Genomic DNA, 18113 nt, shown 5'->3' with positions numbered 1-18113 from the left:
TGTGAGCTATATTTTCCACTAAATACCACTTAATCCATCCAAATCACTCTTTCAGGTTCTAGAGTATATTTTCTTGCTTTTTAAAATATGAATTACACATGAACATTTTTATAAAGCATAAACTACTTTTCAGGTTACAAGTTGCTGAAGAAATACAGATACTATTAGTTAAGATTTAATTTTTTTATTTGACTCTTTTCAATGAGACTATAACTTCTTAGTGCTTATGAAACAGTAATGCCAACAAATTACTAAATATAACTATATTAATTAAAATAGCAATTATAAAATAAATGCCTATATATTGGTAACTCAGTTTATGAAATAAAACTTTTCCTAAGACTCATTCACAAGACTTGATATTTTGCCATTTACATTTTTGCAAGGCATTATTTTCTTCCTCAAAAGTTTTATTTAGAATTGTTGCAGCAGAATTTATGATCTGAACATATGACCTGATATGTTTCTCTTTCAATTTGCCACTTTGATATTGTGCACATATAAATTTATTAAGATTATCCTCAGCAAAGAGGAATATAAATGACCTGATGATGGAGATGTTGGAAACTGAAGACAAGTATGCACATTTTCATTTGGGACATTCATTAGCTTTATGTGTAAAAACAAAATAATATATTTGTATATATTTTTACTAACTACTAAATTTATATATATTATATTTTTTGACAAGTGTAGGGACAAGAAAATCAGACAAAGAGAGATGAGAAATTTCATTCTCCGCATTCAGACAGATCAGAGACAAATCATAGCTCTAGCACTTGCGCTTTTACTGTGAGAATGTTAATTAGACTGTGTGATAATTTCCCCATGTCAAATTTAAAGATAATAATTATACTATGTCATGCAGCTGTTGTAAGCTTTCAATTAGGTAGAGAATGTAAAATATTTAGGAGAGTAACTCGCACACAGCAAGATTTCAAAGAAATGGTAACCTATTTATTTATTTATTTATTTATTTATTTATTTATTTATTTATTTATTGCAGATATCTATTCCTTATAACACTACTGAAAAAAGCAAATGGTGGCATGGTATATAACCAGAATTTGATAACTATTCTCATTTCTCCTCAAACCCATGCTGTGGAATATAATGCTATTTAAATTTTCTATGATATAAAATGTTAAGTTCTGTTTACCCAGAATCCTTGAGCCAGCTAGAAGATCAACTTTATTTTCTTGTGGAGCATTTCTTAAATTTGGCCTTTTTAGGGAGGCTGCCAAGCCCAAACTGTTTTCCTAATGCGACTAAGATGTCATTCACAGTTTTTCTTGCATTATTATTTTTTAAATGTAGGGTTTAGTTCTCAACAGGCTACATGAAGTATAATGTTATGTGAGATATCACAACAATTCAATGCAGAAGCAGATATAAGAACCCAACATCTTCTATTAAGTCAGAAAGTTAAAGGATTTGCAAAATGTAAACAATGTATTACCTTTTAGATTTTTGAAAACGTAGCTTTAAAATGATAATATGCTATTTATGGCTCCATGTAATGGGTTTATTAGGGCTATTTTAACAAGTTAATAAATGCATTTTTTAAATTTTTCTATTTGCATTTCTAATACTAAATATTAGTAGATGGAAATTCCCCCGCCAAACACAAAGGTCTTTAAGTTCTCAATATTTAAGTGTGTAAAGGGATCCTGAGTCTCAAACAGTTTGAGTAGTGGTGAACATTACTTCTCTCTTCATGAATGCATTGTGGTGAATTACATTACAGACATTATTAACTTCAGTGAAAGATTCTACACTACTCTAGCCATAGTAAAGATGGGGAACATATGCACATTTTTTTTTTTTTTCCTATTTCAGGCTCTAGTGAAGGCAGACACAAACACTTTGTCTTTTTTTTGGGTTGTTAATCTAACAGAGTATAGTGACTCTAGACGTTATCCATAATTTGTTTGTTTCTTGAGAGCTTTTTTTCTGCTTTTTCTTTCTATACACAGAAAAGACATAAGCAAGAATTATTCCTGTAGTCTTACAAGACAGAAGTATTTCCCAGAGGATTTTCTAATCAATGTTGTACCGTTAAATACATGAAATGGACTTAAAAAAAATGGATATAATGCACATTCCTATCTCGATCCTTTGGGAATAGGAACCACTCAAAAACAGTAGTGTATTGTGAAATATAGTTATGCTACTTATTATATACAGTGGATATATACCATGTAATTTATTTCAGCAATACAATTTGATTAATTTCTGATTATTGGATGCATGTTTATGTGCATCATAAAAAAGATTTTATTGTGATGTTTTTCTTCCTCTGACTTAATTGTCATTAGTTTTGCATTCATATTATAGTCCATGAGAAGCTATAAGTATGATGTAGTGATTTGGTAACCAATCAAAGGTGTTTCAATAAATTATGGTGTTACACAAAATCCTTCATTGGTGGATATTATCCTTTTTACTTTCAAGTGATCCTAAAGGTATGCATATTTTTGAAATATAGAAGAAATCTCCCCTCTTTAGATAAAAAATAATATAGGCAAGAATAGATTGTCTGCATTGCATTTCTCACTGAATAACTCAGCACGGATAGATTTTTGGTTCATGAATGTTCTCATTCACTATATCCTGACTTTGGAGATAAAATTGTCTTTGTACACAGAGCAAAATCATATCATTGCACCACAATAAAGTCTTTATATTATGTTCAACTATAACAAGACTAGATTATCCTTTCATTGTCGCTAAAAAATTTTTTGGGAGTGAGTGTGTCAAGCTCTTTTTTAGGCCCTGTTAATCCAGGAAGTGGGCACCATCTGACCACTATGTATATTGGCCAGAGTGATATTATCTAAAACCAGTCCTTTTGAGTAAATATACAATCTCCTTAACTTCTAAAGGTATACTGAAAAAAACTGAATGGACATCTTCATTATTAACCTCACACACTAATTAGCAGGGCAAATGTTATAATATAATAGAATATTTGTTTGCATTATAAATGGCATTGGTTGTAATCATACATAATTGTATCTATGCACGCCATGTGTATCACACATGCATGTATGTAATTTAAGCCAATGTCATCATATACCTGTATGTACATGTGCACATGTATAGATATCGCTGCTAATGGCTATCTCTTGCAAGATCACATTTTTGATTTAAAAATTGTAAAATGATTTAGAAAGCTTAGATTGACTTAAGTTTTTAGCAGACAGGTTAGTGAAATGGCCAGTGGAAATAACAACTGATTGATTGTGATTTAATTTAACTGGCATCATGTACTAGCCATTAGAAAGCAGTCTCCCTCCCCCGAAATGCTATGACTAAATCTCATGTATTCAGAAGACTTATTCTGCAAAAAGTATTTTTCTTTTTATTTATTTTACACTATTACTTTTGTAGGCTCTATTATTTTTGAGACAGGATATTGCTCTGTCACTCAATTTGGACAGCGGTGTGGGTGGCATAGAGGGCAGTGGAGTGATCACTGTAGCCTTGAGCTCCAGAGCTCAGGCCATCCTCCCACCTCAGTCTTCTGAGTAGCTGCAATTACAGGCATGAGCCATCAAGCCCAGCTATTTTTTTTTTTTTAATTCTTTGTAGAGACAGGTTTTTTCTATGTTGCCTAGGCTATTCTCAAACTCCTGGCCTCAAGCAACCTTCCCTCTTCGGCCTCCGAAATTGCTGGGATTAAAGGTATCAGTCACCACATTTTGACCTTTTTCATTTTAAATATTATTTCAGCATTATTTTGAGGTAGTAATTGTTTTATTTGTTTTAGTTCCATATGTTTTTGTGGAACAGGTGGTATTTGGTTACATGAGTAAGTTCTTTACTGGTGATTTGTGAGATTTTGGTGCCCCCATCTCCCAAGCAGTATACACTGAACCCAGTTTGTAGTCTTCTATTCTTTTTCTGTAAAAAGAAAATAGTTATACCAGAGATTTTTGAACCACACTTAGTAGCCATATATTCTTCTGTATTTCCCAACCTCCCTGGCAGTATGGTTATGAAATTTTTTGTGGGTAATGAAATTTTTAAATAATTTTAGGCTGAGGAAGCTAAGCTGGCCTGTTTTTAAATCTGTTTTCCCCCAACTGGATGACATTGGAAACCTTGTATTACAGATCATGAAACTAATCATGAAGTGTAATGTAATGTATTAACTTTGTTGTACAATTTCACTACATTTCTATTTGTATTTTTTTTGGTTCAGTGTTAGCCCAACTAAATAGTGATTTATTTTAAATGTTTCTATAACACATTTTTGTGTGAATAGATCATAAATATTTATAAAGAATAAAAAAGGCAATTTTCCTGAATATGAAACTTTTTTTCTGCCTTTAAATTATTCAAATATATGAAGCCGGTGGTTCCCAAAGTATGTTATGTTCTACTCAATATTGATCCTGGGGATATTCATCAAAGTAATTCATGTGCTAATAAATTTTAAAAATTCCATGTTATATACTGACTCATCCTAAACCTCTCTTGGGAGATTGAAACTAGCATATGTAAAATTCATTAAATCCTTCAATGAATCAAATAATTTAAATTAGTGTTATTCAGTGCCTATATGATCCAAAACATATATTATAAACTTAGACCTCATAACATAAACTAATTACCCACAAAATAAACATTAGAAAATACTTTATTAAATTATATTTAATTATAAATATCATAAATATACTGAAAACGAAAACCAATCATACTGAATATTTTAATATGTATGTAAAATACATATTAATGCATGCATATTTATATGTATTATATCTATTATTTAATATATAGTAAAACTACTTTTCGGTAAGAATGGATCAGGCTTGAACCTTCTAGATTGAAAGTTTCTTTAGAGCAGATATTAGATCTTATTCATCTATGAATTTCCAATGTTTTCAAAGTGTTTTAATTTAATATGCTCCTTAAAATATTTGTCAACATGTGAGATATTTCCTCTATTGATATTGTCATTTTATACTCCTGTAAAACATTAAGATGAGTAGAAAAGCTGAAAGTGGAACCCAGAGATGTAGAGGAATTGCGTTCCAAGATTATATACTGAGGAGATTGGTAAGACAATACATATTAAATTCAGTTAAATTTATTTAGATTACAAACTCTTCACTAGATTCTGATGCTCATGTTTTAAAAAATAATTTTATACTTATTAATGTAAAAATAACATAGGTTTACCATTTATAGATGAGTTAAATGGCATTATGGGAGAAATTATCATTTCAACTCTTTCCATTATTGGCCTTAAACGACCTACATTCTCAGGTTCTATAATTTGTTCTCTCTGAGATAGATTTTTCTTGGCTATGGTAAAGAAGTAAATATATAAATAGAAAACACTGCTAGAATGAAAATAAAAGTGTATCTCAGAAATATGTAGCTCATATTTGTTTTATTCTAAATTATAAAAATGGAGAGAATTTCCTTAGAAAATTTAGTTACCTATAATGTTAATTATTTGTATGAGATACTTATACCCAATGATGGAGTTCAATGATTCCTCAAGCCAGTCTATTTTCTCTGGTCACCATTATTACTATTAGTACATGCAATCATTTTGATTGTAATGCCTTGCCAATAATTGCGGCATTATAAAATAACTCACAGATATCTATGAATCAAAATCAAATATGCTGTCTTCTTTAATCTATTTTTAAAATGCTTCCTATTACAAGAAACAACAAGTACTCTTATGATAACTGTATGTAGAAAAAAAGACTTTAATAATTTACCCAAAGACACACACTTGTTTTATGTGACTTAAAATATCTGTAAAATATACCATATATCTATTTTTGTCAAGCACATTTTATGTGTCAAATGAAACAGTGACTCATAAGAACATTATTCTTGATGGAGAATAATTACTGATGGTATAAATTTCCAAAAACTAATAGAATACCTTTATAAATAGAAAATAATCTAGTTTTATATAATGAATTTCATCATGATTTTAATTAATTTGGAAGCTTCTATTCTATACTTTTGAGGGTGGCCTGGTGTATTGTTATTACGTATTAAAAATTACCACAAACTAATAATGTTCATGGTGGTTATCAAAGTTAATATATAAGAAAAAGTTGTTCCATATACTTTAAATTGATTTACATAGCACAGATTTGTGAGGTGAGTGCCAACTCTATTTCAAATATTGTATTGGAAGCATCTGACTCAGCAAGGTAAAATAACTCATCCAAATTTTCCCAGCAATTAACCATCAGAGCCAGATCTGTAGTATGTGGTCTCTGACTCATTAGGTGCTATTCCTTCTATTACAATGATAAAACAAAATCAATTTTTAAAATGCTCAGAGAAATCTTGCCCAGAGGGAAGACAATATAATGAAATGTGTTTAATAGATATTATCACGCTTGTAATCCCAGCACTTTGGGAGGCTGAGGAGGGCAGATCAGCTGAAGTCAGGAGTTCGTGACCAGCCTTGTCAACACATGGTGAAACCTCGTCTCTACTAAAAACACAAAAATTAGCTGGGCATGGTGGCGGGTCCTGTAACCCCAGCTACTCGGGAGGCTAAGGCAGGAGAACTGCTTGAACCCTGGAGGCGGAGGTTGCGGTGAGCCGGGATCACACCATTGAACTCCAGCCTGGGCAACAAGAGTGAAACTCCATCTCAAATAAATAAATACATAAATAAGTAAGTGCTGATATGTCAAGACTACTTTCATTAATGACTGAATTATTATATTTAAAGGTGAAATATTTGAAGTGGAATAAAAATGGAGGGTATAGTTACACTGGAACTTCTTTAATAAACCCAGGTTTTAATGGAGCTCATACAAAAGATTTAAGGAGCAACAAGTTCTAAGAGAGAGAGAAAAAATAAGTGGACTGCTTCATCCTTGAGTACAGAATTGAGATGGCTAAATTCCAGAATTACGTGAGGCTTTGAGACTGGCTTTCACAGGGTACAGTGACTTGGGTTCCTACAGGAAGCTATAATCAGGGAAGAGAAATTTTGTCTAAGGTGGGTTGTGAAGACAATTTTTGGCCATTGCTCACCAGGAGTGTAATGATGACTTTTAGACATTTTTCTCTTAATTTCATTTAACCACAATTGATGGACTATTTAAGTACCTGGGCAAACGCATTCTTCCCAGCCTTTGTGACTAAATGAGGAAAACCAATAACAATTGCAATAATATATGAAAATGGATACTGTTTATTGAGTGCTGATAATAACTAAAGAACTCATAACAACCCTACTGAGTATTAACAACTACTATACTCCTTTTTGAGATAAGAAGATCGTGCAGGGTAACTTGCCCTATTGTTTGTAAACTTGAAAGACTACATTTGAATCCAGGCCCTTCAAATGTACCCAGATTTTAATATAATTTATTATACTCCCTTGATAAGGCACAGTTTTTATAAATATTCTTACTCTGCATTAATCAGAGTTTATTATGTAAATTATGTTTAACTGAGATTTTTTTTTCTTTGATGTAATTTTATACTCTTAAAGCATTTCAATATATCGCAATGAAACTTTCTGGTTATGTATCAGTAATTAATCAAGCTGATGAGAAGTGATAAATGTGTAATGGTAGCAGACTTACACAAGAATATTGAAATACCATCAACTGAAATATTGAATCAAAATAAAAATGGTAATTAATGATACAAAAGATAATCAACAAATCTAATAATAATCAAGCAAAATTGTCACAACAACATAAAAATAATTCAACTTAGTACCTTCTTCTCTCCATAATATGTTAGCTACTGCAGCATGTTGAAAGAAAAAGAAGAAAAAGAAAAATGAGTAAAGAAAGCTTTTGCGATATAGTAATATAAATATTATTAAAGAGGTCAAAGTATCTGTGATAGAATGTGTATATAAACATAGTGAAGTTAATTCAGTGAGCTACTTTAAATTAACAAAACAATAGCATGTTGGAATTAACTAATAATGCTTTGTACATTTTTTTGTTATAGACAATTCTTATTCGGAATACAGATTTTGTTAATAAACAAAGAACATTTTACTTTGCATTGAAAAAAACAGGAAGCTTAAGTTAGTTTAACTGAAATGTATTTTTAGAGCAAGTTTTGGTAGTTAAAACTATTAGGCTGACAGTTTTAGCTACTAATAGAAAAAGTTATACTCTTAAATTTTGCAATAATCACAATATATAATATTTTTACATGATATGAAATATTCCTGAACAAGAAGAGTTCTTGTAAATCCAAGATCTTGAACACCAAATTGGACTATTTTTAAGGAGTATATATTTTTACTGTTTTAAAACAGACAGAAATAGATCTAAGTATACCTTGCTTCTTTTAGTACATACTGAATTGTTCTTGAACAACAGGTTTTAAAAATATTATATAGTAACTTAATCAGTAAAGAACTAATATATTAAGATAGAAATTAAGAAAAAAATCCAATTGAAATTATTCTGAAGGAAATGCCTGCCTCTTTAATAATTCAAAGTTACAATAACACTATAAGTTCTTAAAGCAAAATCATGAAAGTGTAACTAATAGAAAATCTCATACACAGCAATTACTTCCAGCATTTTGACCGTATTAAAACTTAATGACTTTTTTTTTCAACTGAACCCACATGTGTATGTTTCAGAACCAAGAATGAAATCTAGCACTCCTCACTTACAGCTTAAGCCCGAGTCATGCAGTTTTCAGCATCTGCTATATTTCTTTAAAAAATTAATTATTAATGGTAAACATTTACAATTTTTAGTTTTTTAATTCCCTAATGAAATTTATTCAAACCTAAACACATGATGTGTGTATTCCTGTAGCACATTTTGTGCCGTTGTTCTTATGCCTGCAGTGCACTTTGAACAAATAAGAAAAAAGTATAACTTTCAATTATGAGATGAATAAGTTCTGAACATGTAATGTACAACGTAGGTGGTGACGGATGTGTTAATTGTGATAATCATTACATAATATATATATCATCTTTTCATCTTAAACATATTCAATCTTTGTCAACTAAATATGTTATAAAATGATAAAAGGACAAATCCTATTCTCAAGAAGAGGTTATAGACACAGGAGGAAAGAGAACCATGAAAACAAATAGAAATAAACATGTAATAAATGAGGGGAAAGAAGCACATTTCAAATTCAGCAAATGTGGACAAGACAGAATGATCATCTATGAAAAGAGGTTGGATACTGGAGGGACAGCTTCATTGAGATGCTGATGCACAAGAAATGTAGTATTACCAAAGCTTTCAAGAGTGCTGTGTGGTATAGGGGGCTAGAGAGGTTATTCCACACATGAGGAAAAGAAAGTATGTTGAGAGAACGTGTCAAGTAATTTGGTATATTTGGCGTGTAAGACTGGTTTAAAAATATAAAGCTGGATAATTTATTCATGACAAAATCAAGTAAGTCTGCACACCCAGTGCAAAAGAAATGGACTTTTTTGCAGTTTTAGGAAAGGTTGAACTATGATTAGTCTTATACTTCTTTCTCTGGCCTATAAAAAAACAACAAAGTATGTATTTCCTTATATCTCCCTCCACTCACTTAGTACCAATTGAGTACCTAGCATGTGTTAGATGTATTCAGCACTACCATACACAGGTTAGAACAGGCAATCTCTGTGCCCATAGAGCCTATATTCTAATTGGGCAGACAAAAAGTAATCAAATGATGACAGAAAAAAATTCAAAGTTATGAATTTAGTGTGTTATAGAAGAGAAAAATATAGTAATGTGAATGCATTTTTGGGTGGATTAGACATTGTTAAACAGAGCGAACTTCTCTAATTATGATCAAGGTGAAGTCTGAGAAATAAGTAAGAATAAACTAAGTGAAGGGTATGATTCAATTTCCAGATAGAAAAAAAATATGTGAAAAATTCTAGTGGCATATCAAAGCACCATTATTTTAAAGGAGTAAGGACATTAGAACTAAGGACAGGGACATTTTTAAGATTGGCAGTCATTTAGGAATAAATACCAAAAACTACAGACTTTTTAATACTAATATCAGATAAGATAAAATTCAAGGCACTACATACTGAATTTAAAATTACATAAGCTGAAACATAGTATTAAAATAGGAGACAGAAACTGTTAAGGTTGGATGTAAAATAAATAAATCCACAATTATGGTCTGTTTCTTTAACATATCACTCTCAGTATTTGAAAAATGAAGAAAAATAAAGACAAAGTTTCAACAATACAATTATCAAGATTGAATTATGGTATTTACAATGATTGTTTTACTACACAAACAGAAAGCATTTGCCAATTTTATTGACAGATCTACAAGGGTGGCCACAAAGGAAACTACAAAACAAAAAGCCTGGCTCTACTCTGCAAATATGTTCCAATAAGCAGAGATTGTTTCTGCATTTTCAGACAACAAAGTAAACCTGCAAATATACAAATCTTCAAACCCACAAAATTCATCAATAAATTGAATATTTTTAAAAACCAAATATAACCACAATTTATATAAAACATAACAAAAAAAGAAAATGAACCATGTGGGCCCAAAGAGTGTTAGAAAAAGGATAATGCATGGACCGAACTGAAGCACTGCTGACCAAACAGGACAGACAGACAGAGAGAGAGAGACAGGAAGAGGAGGAGGAGGAGAAAGAGGGCCTTTTGATGGGTCGGCGGGAGTAGGGAGAAGGTCAGGAAAAATAACTAATGGGTACTTGGCTTAATACCAGGGTGATTCCTCAAAGACCTAAAAAAAAGAAAAACTGTTTGACACAGCAATCCCATTACTGAGTATATACCCAAATGTATATAAATGTATATAAATCATTCCATTATAAAGACACATGCACACATATATTCATTGCAGCACTATTCGCAATAGCAAAGATATGGAGTCAACCTAAATGCCCATCAATGGTAGACTGGGTAAAGAAAATGTGGAATATATATACCATGGAATACTATGCAGCCATCAAAAATAATGGAATCATGTCCTTTGCAGGAACTTGAATGGAGCTGGAGGTCATTATCCTTAGCAAACTAATGCAGGAACAGAGAAAGAAATACCACATGTTCTCACTTATAAGTGGGAGTTAAATGGTGAGAACACATGGAAACATAAAAGAGAACACACTGAGGCCTATTGGAGTATGGTGGATAGGAGGAGGGAGAATATAAAGAAAAGTAACTCGTGGGCACTAGATTAATACTTGGATGATGAAGTAATCTGTACAACAAACCCCCATGACACACATTTACCTATGTAACAAATCTGAATATGTACCCCTGAACTTAAAATTTTAACAAAAAGAAATTAATTTAATACATCATATTAGTTTGTCAGTTAAGGACTGTCAATATAATTTAACCAAACAAAAATGCAATCTGATAAAATACATAGCATATTACTAAGTATAATATAAATTCCCTTAGTAAACTAATAAACTAAGAATAGAAATTTTTTATTAATTTAAATAATAAATTTAAATTAATAATTAATAAAAAACTAACATATGCCAGAATAATAAGTGATCATCAATGGATGATTGGATAAAGAACGTATTACACACACACAAACACACACACACCATGGAATACTACTCAGTCATAAAAGGAAGTGAAATCTTGTCTTTTCAGTAACATGGATGGAACTACAGGCCAGTATCCTAAACGAAATAACCCAGAAACAGAAATTCAAATATTGAATATTCTCAGTTACAAGTGAGAGCTAGAAAATGGGTACACATGGACATAAAAAAGAAATAATAGACATTAGTGGTAGGGTTGGAAGTGGGCAAGGAATAAAAAGTGACATATTGGGTACAATGTTTACTATTTAGGTGATAGTTACACTAAAAGTCTAGACTTCACCACTAGGCAATAGATCCATGTAACAAAACTGCACTTGTACTCCCTAAATTTATAAAAGTGGATTTTTAAAAATAGATAAATTAATAAATGGAGAATCAAAATATTGAATTATGATTATTTAAAATTAATTTTCATGAGTTGAGCAATTTATTAATCTAAGAAACAAATATAAATTGTATAAAAAGTATAAACAGAAGACAATCAAAATTTGAAGGCAAAATGAGTCACAAAAGATTAAAGTAAAAGTACAAATGAAGTTCATAAGATCTATTATTTAGCAAGATACAAGATAAATATACAATCTCTATTTTTTTCTTCTATAAGAATAAGATGCAAAATAAAATTTTGTTTACAATAGCTTAAAAGCATAATATATTGATGGTTTGCTAGAAAATAGAAATTGTAGCAAATTAAATGTAACAGCCACTAAAAATAAGCTAGATGGGAATATAAAGTATTCCTAGATGAAGGTAACAAATACTATGTAGATAAAATGTATTCTGCAATTAATTAACTTAAAAATCATACATATTGTTATTGTCTTTTAAAAACATAATTATATACAAAGTTAGAACATATATTAAATTTAAAAAAAAAAACTCAAATGTAATTGCCCTGGTATAATAATATATTCTCTTTTTGTTTGTTTCTTTGCTTGTTTGGGAGTTGGTTGTTTGTTGCCCAGACTGGAGTGGAATGGCGAGATCTCAGCTCACTGCCATCTCCACGCACTGGGTTCAAGAGATTCTCCTATCTCAGCCTCTCGAATAGCTGGGATTACAGGCTCCTGCCACCACATCCAGCTTTTTTTTTTTTTTTTTTTGTATTTTTAGTAGAGACGGGATTTCACCACGTTGTTCAGGCTGGTCTCAAACTCCTGACCTGAGGTGATCCACCCACCTTGGCCTCCCAGAGTGCTGGGATTACAAGCATATAATGCATTTTTTCATGTCTTTTCATTATTTTTCTCATTTTCATATAAATGCTTACATATATGGAAATGTATCTGATAAAATATATAAATATATGATATATAAATATAATTTTTCATGCCTTTTATTCATTTGTTATAACATGCCTAATCTAGCCTTTATACATGGTTTTAAATAGTTTCATCATATGAATTTCTGCTTTTTAAAAATATTATGATTTACTTCTTTTTAAATTCTAACCTAGTACCAATATCAGAGGCTAGCATAGGTAATAGAAGCTCAATAAATATCATTGACATTTATCAGTCATACAGATGTGTGTGTGTGTGTTTGTGTGTGTTTGTGTGTATGTGATTACTGTGATGACCATCCTGCTAAGCAGTTATTTTCAGTAGTACATGTCCCTGCAAGTGGTATGAGAGCCTTTAAAACATTTGATATACGCCAGGTTGATTTCCAAAAGATTGTTACCAGCATCACTAGCAATCTGTGAAATTATTCATTTCAAACACTTCAGGTGAACTATTATTGTATGCATGTGTGTGTGTGCATGACCGTGTGAACAAGTTTACTAAATGTGAATATATATATAATATATATATAAATTAAAAACATAATGTATTATATATTACATTTGTAAATATATATTAGTTTGGTTATCAGTGATATTGAATATATTTGGAAATATTTGGAGAAAACTTTTGCCTTCTGCTTATGTCCTCAGCTCCTTGTTTCTATTAGGGTATTGCCATATACACATTTTACATTTTTAACAGCTGCCTATATATTGGAATGGCTTTGTTTCACCACATTAATTTATCCTTCAGACAATAAAAACAGCTACATATAATAAATTCAGGCTTAAATATGCCACTACTGTGATACATATATGTATGTGAATTTATTATATGTAAATATATATTTACATATTTTTATCAATGTCCTTAGTATATGTGTGTATTTATACATACATAAGTATATATATAGTGAATTTATTATATATATTTACGCATATATAAAAATATGTTTACATATAATAAATTATATATATTTACATATAATAAATTATATATACACACACTAAGTATATATGTATAGTGAATTTATTATATGTAAATATATACATACACACACACACACACACACACTCTTACACTTGTTTTTTTCCTCAATGTCCTTAGTATAGCACATAGGGGCTTCCATGATATGTCCTTGTCATCTTTAATTCACATTCCAAACATCAAGACTTTTTGAATCTTTTTATTTTAAGGTATATCCTTACCAGAAATCTCCACCTAGTTTTCTCTCCATTCACCTTTTAAGGCCCACGCTCTGTTGCGCAGGCTGGAGTATAGTGGCGTGATCTCTGCTCAATGCAACCTCCACTTTCCAGGTTCAAGTGATTCTTGTGCCTCAGCCTCTTGAGTAGCTGGGATTACAGGTGTGTGCCACCACACATGGCTAATTTTTATGTTTTTCATAGAGATGGGGCTTCACCATGTTGACCAGACTGGTCTCGAACTCTTGACCTCAGGTAATCTGCCTGCCTCAGCTTCCCAAATTGTTGGGATTACAGGCATGAGCTACCATGCCTGGCCGATCCAGCTTAGTTTTGACACTATAGTTAGTTTGTCTGGAACCAAGACTTTGGACTAAATAACTTTTCCTTTCACACATGGAGCTCTGTGAAACACCTAATGTACTCAATATACAATAAAAATTATGTGCTTTGGTATCTTTTATTCATAATTGAACAATAAAACTGTCAAAGTTATAAACCACTTAATTTAATATGTATTCACTACATAACTGAAATGTAAAGTTTTTTTCAAAGATAATATACACCTTATAATGAAAATGTGGCTCAGTGGAATAGATGGCTGACAGGTGTGACTGAAATCTTTATTAGTGCTTTTTAGCAAATTGCCTTGTTTTCTATGTTAGAATCTTACACTTACTTTCAAAGTGATAGATCTCATATTAAATATGCTTTCACTGTAAAGAAATGTATGTGGAGAGCTGAATGATGTTATATAAGCAACAGCAATAAGGTAGTTACCTACATAACAGCATGCTGTACTATGCAGAGCTACTTTACTTGGCTATTCATGTGTAAATTGTCTGAATTTTATATTAAATAATTTTTTTTTTTTTTTGCTTGTGCTTCTCCTTGTCTGAAAGTTTCAGGTTTTCACCATTGCAAATCATTTTTTGATAAAGTGAATTTATATAATGATAACATTTAAAGTAGATGTTTTATTGACTGCTTTCTCTTTGGATTTAAGAAACTGACTTAACTTCAGCAGGCAAATAAAAAAGGGCAACCTTAAAAGAAAAATTTGGATAAAGTGCAATCTGTAAAAACGTATGGATAGTGCTATGGTAGTTGAAATTTCTTTGAATATACATATGGAGAATGAACTAAGACATTTAAACTGTGCTATTTTTAGGCTAGAAACAACATTTGATATGTCAAGTACATTGCCTGCCATATGCCAAATTCAAAGCCACTTTCAAATGAGCCTGTCATTCTTTGGAAATTAATTGAAGATGGGTTCCCCCTGTGACCACACAGGGTTTTAACCTAATGTCCTAACATAAGCTAATTAGGCTGTAGTGCCTGGCTTACATTAGGGCATGCAATACAGAAATTAGCCAGAAAACTGTGGCTTTAATTTTGAAAAAGTGATGAGATGCAATAATCAGATTCTTCTGGGAGGCAACTGGAATCAAGAAATGACACCTGAAAAGCAGAGACCAGAGGGAACAGAAGCATTAAGAATGCATAGCAACAGGCACGATAGCGTGGTATAGTCAGGACTATGATAACTTGTGACTCAAAAAGGTATGACATGGAAGAAGAGTCCACGCAACCCAGGAGAGAGGCAAGAAAAGTCAGAAGTTGTCTATGTAATACAGGTTTCCGTGTTCTGAATGTGGATGCATCTCTGACTGCTTCACACTGCCAGTTTCAAGTTCACCTTAGTTTTCAAATAATCCATTACTTAATCAAACAATATAAGTCTACTCCTGACAATCAAATTAGTCTCACTGAATCCACGACAAGATAAGAATTGTTGTTAAGTCAAAAGACTAAAGCCACCACAGAAATAAACAAATAAAAACAACATCCATCTTTCCTTCCTTCCAATGACAAACCAAGCAAACAGAAAATATGCAGTGGTTACATCATAGTATGTAACAAATTGTCTCAAACTTAGTGGCTTAAAACAACAATAAACATTTATGGTCTTCCCGAATATAGCTTGGCTGGGAGGGTTCTTGCTCAGGGTATTTCATGAGGTTACATTCATCTGAAGGCTTGTCTTCGGCTGGAAGATCCACTTCTTAAGGGGCTCATTTATATGACTGGCAATTTGGTGCTGGTGGTTAGCAGGAGGCCTCAGTTTTTTATTCCCTGGACTTCTGCCCAAGGCTGCTTAAGTGTCCTCACATTCTGTCAATGGGTTTCTCCCAGAATGTGTGATCCAAAAAATCGAGGCAGAGGCCATAATGCCCTTTATGACCTGGTGTCAGAAGACACTCACCTTCACCTCCATCCTGCTTTATGTATGATAGAGACATTTACTGTTTCAATGTGGGAAGAGACGGCAAGGGTGTGTATTGCAGGAGATGATGGTAACTAGTTAATCTTGGACACCATAGTCTTAGAGTAAGAAATTGCTAATAAGAAAACATAACCTTCAAAACAACTTTTCTAGCTAACATCCTCCTAGCCAGATTGGCAACACCTAAGCTTCTCATTATATATACATACTAAGCCTACCACTGTCAGAAAGTGACTTGATTTTGATAATTATTCACACAAATGAGTGTGTTTTTTTACATAATAAATGATAAACAGTGACATAATAAAAGAATAGTGGGTAATTAGCTGCAGATAAATAGGGAAGAAATGTTGCCTTCTGACTCACTCATACTGTATCATTTTAAGTATGTGGCAAGCAAAGTAAAAGTAACTTCCGTTTTTGGTTTAACTTCTTCATTTAGAAAATATACCATAGGGATAAGACAATTTAAAAATAAAATGATTATATTAACTGCCTGCCACATAATCAGTTGTTCAATAGATCTTGGTTATGCAGCCATATATATCCTAGGTGGAACTCAAGATGATCATACATATAAAGCTAAATTAATAGAAAAGTATCAAAAATAAAACATTGCAAAAAAAGTACACCTTAACCTTTAGTTAGGGCTATATGAGAACTCTCCTTATCACTGCAGAGAATAGAATCATTAGAGAAGTAGGAGGGTACTTAGATATTAATTAGCATACGCTCAAGAAAAAAATTAAGATGGTAAAGGTTTAAAGCTTTCTTTAAAGTTGCTGTAATACACCACAAAAATTTTTTAAAGGACATTATTGTTTAAAGGACAATATGTACTATTCCTACTACATATTCTGAGCTCCTCACTGTTTAATATTTATTTAAGTGTATTTGAAATATATAATATATATAAGGTTAACATATAAATATAATTGTATTTATAATATAAAATAAAATAGTCCATATTTGAAGGAAATTGACTACTTTAAAACAATATTTATTATCAGGATAAAAATTGCTAGATATTTTGTGAGGGAAATTACAAATTATAACAAAAAACATCAAAGATATTGTATACACTGCTATGTAGGTATTCTGGGTAAATACATAGTTTATAATTCAACTAAATTGGCTTATCTTTGAAGACATCTAGGAGTAAAGACATCCTATACTCTACCATATCAACTAATTATATGTGCTTGGAACAAAGGAAAAACTAACCTAGAACTGAAGTTTTCTTTAAAGTACTTAAAATATATCTTAGTTCTTGAACAAGTTTGTGATAGAGAACCCAGACATCTGCATTATGCTGTAAGAATTTTGATATCAAAAATTGAAGAATTACAAAACAATAATTTCTTTCATAAACAATCAAAGTTTAAACATGGCAGAATTTAGGATCTTGAATTAAAATGTATCCTGGTGATCCCAAGAAGATGGATTAATTGTAGAATCAATTTGCTATTTTATTTATTTGTTAAGTCATCCTGTTGAATCAAAGTATTTGGCACCAGCCAACTCATCTTCAGCCTGGGGTGTCTCTAAATCTTTTATCCTTGGATATTTTTTCCTTCTCTGTGATTTAATTTTGAAAGTAGCACTTACTCAAAAAACACTAATCTCCTTGTTTTACTTGCATTAGTAGGGAGGGAATGGCAGCTTCTGCTTAAAATTACATAATAAGTTCTGGATGTTTTGATCCCAACTCTTCAGGGTTACCACTTACAGTATCTGTTCCCCTAAAAAATGTGATGGATAGGCTTGTAGTTAGTATA

General features: G+C 31.5%; 1 protein-coding gene across 3 annotated transcripts in view; it reads right to left on the bottom strand.

Annotated features, from left to right (window-relative positions):
* Positions 1-18113, bottom strand: part of FSTL5 (follistatin like 5) — a 1059117-nt gene that overhangs the window by 118572 nt on the left and 922432 nt on the right. For 2 of the 3 annotated variants that reach the window (XM_031935303.1, XM_031935304.1), the window contains exon 11: positions 7726-7752. The exons of the other annotated variant lie outside the window; for it this stretch is intronic. In XM_031935303.1, coding sequence (XP_031791163.1) covers positions 7726-7752 — 27 coding nt within the window. The remainder of the gene's footprint in view (positions 1-7725; positions 7753-18113) is intronic. 3 annotated transcript variants of the gene reach the window in all.

This window comes from Piliocolobus tephrosceles, chromosome 3 (genome assembly GCF_002776525.5).
Source record: "Piliocolobus tephrosceles isolate RC106 chromosome 3, ASM277652v3, whole genome shotgun sequence".
NCBI lineage: Eukaryota > Metazoa > Chordata > Mammalia > Primates > Cercopithecidae > Piliocolobus > Piliocolobus tephrosceles.
Note: the sequence above shows the minus strand (reverse complement) of the source record. Positions and strands in the feature narration are given on the sequence as shown.